Raw genomic sequence first — 4546 nt, 5'->3', positions numbered from 1 at the left:
CTTGAATTGAGTGGCCACTGCCAGGATCTTTTATAAGCTGATGCTACGGCTGGGCTTCCAGGAATTTTATATTCAAGGTGGGGACTGGGGGTCCCTGATCTGCACCAACATGGCCCAGCTGGTACCCAGGTGAGGGCCACTTTCAGGCGTGTGTGTGCATGCACGGGTATGTGTGCGTGCAACTCAATGAGGTGGACAGCTGTGCGCAACAGCAAGGTCATTCACACCAGGCCCTGCCTGGACATAGTACCTGAGCCCTCTTGGCAGGAGCCACCCAGGCGGGATGCTTGTGAGCAAGGGAGAGGCGAGAAGGTTCCCTGTCATTCAGCTCTGCCTTTGACACGGATCCTCCCTCAGTTAGGTGTCACATAGGGTTGGTGACTCTGGGCCAGGTGCCCAGGTACAGAGGGCCACTTAGAGGAGCGGAAGACCAGGGAATAGAGCTTTCTGATGGGCTAAGCCTGGGGGGAGACCTGACTGGAACTTTGTAGAAACTATTTTCTCCACAACCTGTTCCTTCACCTCATGTGGCCACCCCAGCGGGGCAGATGCTGAAGGGGGCTGGCCCTGGCGGCCTCTTCCTCCTCCCTCTCTTCCCTCCCCTCATTTCCTTGACACCAGCCCAGCCTCACCTGGTCCCTCTCTGCCCTCAGCCACGTGAAAGGCATGCACTTGAACATGGCTTTGATTTTAAGAAACTTCTACACCCTCACCCTTTTCCTGGGACGGCGTTTCGGGGGGCTTTTCGGCTACACCGAGAGGGATATGGAGCTGTTGTACCCCGTCAAGGAGAAGATTTTCTACAGCATAATTAGGGAGAGTGGCTACATGCACATCCAGTCCACCAAGCCGGACACTGTGGGTGAGTGCTGTTCAGTGACCTTCTCCACCAGGGGCAAGAGGAGGCGGCGGCCAGCCTCAGTTGCATGCAGGAAGGGGGTCCCACTAGGGGGAGCCTCACCTACCCCCAGGAACACCATTCACCTGGTGACGGCCTCTTGTGAGGGACCCGGAGCTCTTCTAAACTGCGTTTTCCATTTGGTGGATTCAGTACTCCTAGTGGCCTTGGCCCCTCTGGGATTGTGGGGGCAGGGAGGTGAATCCTCAGGACCCTGAGGGGATGCACCGTGACAGCTACGGGGAGCCCAGCAACCATTTCTGCCACCAGGGCCATGTTAAAGGAGCATTTCTTTTTTTTAAAAAAAGATAAAAACACTTAAAAAGATAAACTTATACAAATACGAAATGAACACATGTCAAAGATTTTAACTCATTCATTAATTTTTAAAAAACAGTAAAACGTAAAACACTTCAAAAGCGATTAGGAACACAAAATTAATGGACCCATAGATGCAAAACTTGTCGAAATCCACAGAGTAATCAATGAAATCTCCGCTGAACAAAAAATAATAGTTTTCCAGCTTTATTGAGATACAATTGACGTACAGCCCTGCATGCATTTCAGGTGTACAGCAAGCATCGTGACGTGACTCGTGTCGATCGTGAAATGATGACCACAATAAGTTTAGTTCACATCCATCTCCTCATATAGATACAAGAAAAAAATGTTTTTTCCCTTGTGATGAGAACTTTTAGGATCTACTCTCGGGACAAAATTCATTTGCTTCTCTATGAACAAGAATTACTTGCACTGCTGTCCATTTTATAGTTTACAGAGCTAGACAACGAACAGCTAAGGCAGGGAAGAGGGGACCACTGTCGATCAGAGAACCCCAGAAGGGTCCACTAGATGACTCCCCGAATCCCACTCCCAGGGCGCCCGGGCATTGTTTGCCCATTTCAAAGTCTTTTACAATGTTCAGGACAGTCCCGTGCTCATACACATTAGGCAGCTCGTGATAATAATAATAAAATAATAATAATAATAATAATAATAATAATAATAATAATAATACTGCTTTATCAAGCCAGTTTTTTTTTTCTTCTGATTATAAAAGTAATCCATGTTCATGGTCAAAAAATTGTAGGTGCAAAAAGCACAAGACAGAAAAGATAGTCACCTGTCACCCCCCCGTCCTTCCCCACCTGCCCTCGCCCCAGCCTTCGAAAGAACATGCTAAAATTTGGGTCCACGAATCTTCCCCAGTGGAATCTGCTGTAGCGTCAACACTCACATCAAGACGGAATTTGACGCGTCAGCCCAGAAGCCCCCTGGGCCCTTTTCCAGGCCCTGGAGCCCCCCAACCCTCCGGGGTACCACCCTCCTGACTTGTGGCAGGTAGATTCGTTTGGCCTGTTTTCATCCTTTATAGAAAATGGAACTGTAGAGCCGATTCTTCTTTTGAGTCTGGCTTCTTCTGCTCAATGTCCTGTTTGTGAGGCTCACCCAAGCTGTTGTGTCCCAGCTGTTTTTAATGCCTGCCCAGCATTCTAGCTTTCGGGAAGATCGATATTTGTAACCGAGCCCCTATTTTGGATTTTTAGGTGGTTTCTCGTTTTTCACTAATCATAACATATAAACAAACAAAAACACGGTACCTTTTTAAAAACAGCGTCCATATGTATTTCTCATTTGGATCTCAAAACCCAGAGTCACAGACCCTTGTGTTTAAAGAAAACAGCCCGTGGGGTGTCTGAATCCCCACGAGGCAGTGCGGGAGGTATTCCTCCTGTTACCAGATGACACTCCCAAGGCGAGAGTTACGGAAGTGAGGTGCAGGAGCACCCCGAGGGGCAGAGCTGAGCTGTGCCCCACCATGGGCTCCCGGTCCCAGGCCTGAGTCGCTCCCTTGCTTCTTCTCGTGCCAGGCTGTGCCCTGAATGACTCTCCCGTGGGACTGGCCGCCTACATTCTAGAGAAGTTTTCCACCTGGACCAATTCAGAGTTCCGAGACCTGGAGGACGGAGGCCTGGAGAGGTGAGACCCACGCACCTAGCGGCACCTTCCTCACACGTCACCCTCCTCTTGTCGGGGTGGGGTGGCCGGCAAGTTCTGTCTGTTGTTGGATGACTCACAGATCCTCACCCTCTGGCCGGCATAGCCCTGGGGACTGGATGAGGCACAGAGAGGTCTAGGCCTCGCTTCCAGCCTCACGGTGTGACCGCTTGCTCTGTGGAAGCCCACCCCGAGGGCGGCTGCAGAAGGAGGGGGGCCTCTCGAGGCTACAGCCTCCACAGGACATGACTCCCGGGTACCTGGCTCGACTCAGGCTCCATCAAGGTCAGCCCAGACCCACCTTCTCCAGGGCCTGCCCACCCCTTTCTTTATTTCTTCAGAGACACACCGAGCACCAGATACAGTGAACTGGGACTGGATCCCGCCTCAGGGGAGGGACTTTGTCTGGGCCATGCCCGCACCCCAGCACCCGGGACCATAATGGGGATATTGTAGGTGCCCAGTAAATATTTGTTGGGTGGACGAGCTCAAAAGATTCAAGCCAAGGACTGCAGGAGTCCAGAGAAAGGAAGATTCGTTTTATCTAAGGGGCAGAGAGGAGAAATGTTGGGAGAATATTTTTGATTTGGGCTTTGACGGGTGAGTAGGAGTTCGCTGCATGGAAAGGATTTAAAAAAAAGCGGGGGGAGATTTAGGCAAGAAAAGCAGAGGCGGAGGTTGGAGTGATTAAAATGCAAGGTGTGCTTAGAAAGGGTGACTTTCCAGAGGCTGGTACTTGGGGCCAGACCAAGAACTCCTTCCTGTGGGCGGGTCCTCCAAGAGGCTCCAAGCTCTCTCCCTGCGACCTCCCGCTACGCGTACTGGGCAGGACCCAGGGGTCGATGGGGCTCCGCTAGGAACACCTTGGCAAGGGGCCTGGCCCTGCTCCTTGAACACAAATACCTGGGGCCAGATGCGAGGCCCCCGCGGGCCGCTTGCAGGCTGCCTCCTGCAGCTCCTGCCCAGCTACAGGGAGCATGGGAGCTTCCAGCAGGGGGTAGACAGGCTCAGATCTGTGTTCTAGAAAGATCACTAACTGCAGTGGGTCGAAGGTCGTCGTTGTGGTATTTTTCAAGCTGTTGTCAGAGCCTCGGGAGATGGAAGCACTCAGCCGACTCGTTAAAGGCGAGTTCACGAGTTCATGGGGTTTAAATATTTATTGAAACTATTTGGTTTTCACTGACCAGTTTTCATTTGTCATCAAAATTGCGTTTTAAAAGATGTTTATTTGCTCCGTCCCTGCCCTGTGCTGCTGTTGCTAGAGATCCGGGATTCAGCCTGAGAATATGTTCCTGTGTATGAAGATGTTTTAGGAATATATTCTTCACTTCCGAGAAGCCTCTTTTCTTACAAATCCTTAATATTTTCATATTTGAGATTCGTACCCTCTTCTGTGTCCCCCTTGTGCGCCCCAGCAGCCTCTCTTTCTGCCCTTGTCTCGAGTTGTATTCGTCGGGAGCGGGGCAGAGGTGAACTGAACATCGCTTGAAATAGGGCTGTGAAGACCGAAGTATCACTGGCTGACGCCATCTAAATAGCGGAGGCAAATGAGGGAGTCAGCACATCGGCCGTTGGGGGCAAACTGGCTTCTGATGAATCAACTAGGTCGCAGCAAATGTGCTTTAACCCAGGCGGCAGGGCCTCGCTGGG

The 4546-nt window shown here is 51.2% G+C and overlaps 1 protein-coding gene across 1 annotated transcript in view; it reads left to right on the top strand.

Annotated features, from left to right (window-relative positions):
* Positions 1-4546, top strand: part of EPHX1 (epoxide hydrolase 1) — a 12811-nt gene that overhangs the window by 6099 nt on the left and 2166 nt on the right. Inside the window, exons 4-6 of the mRNA XM_006914276.2 lie at positions 12-129; positions 654-862; positions 2770-2878. Of these exons, the coding sequence (XP_006914338.2) occupies positions 12-129; positions 654-862; positions 2770-2878 (436 nt within the window). The remainder of the gene's footprint in view (positions 1-11; positions 130-653; positions 863-2769; positions 2879-4546) is intronic.

Source organism: Pteropus alecto, unplaced genomic scaffold (genome assembly GCF_000325575.1).
Source record: "Pteropus alecto unplaced genomic scaffold, ASM32557v1 scaffold115, whole genome shotgun sequence".
Taxonomy (NCBI): Eukaryota; Metazoa; Chordata; class Mammalia; order Chiroptera; family Pteropodidae; genus Pteropus; species Pteropus alecto.
Note: the sequence above shows the minus strand (reverse complement) of the source record. Positions and strands in the feature narration are given on the sequence as shown.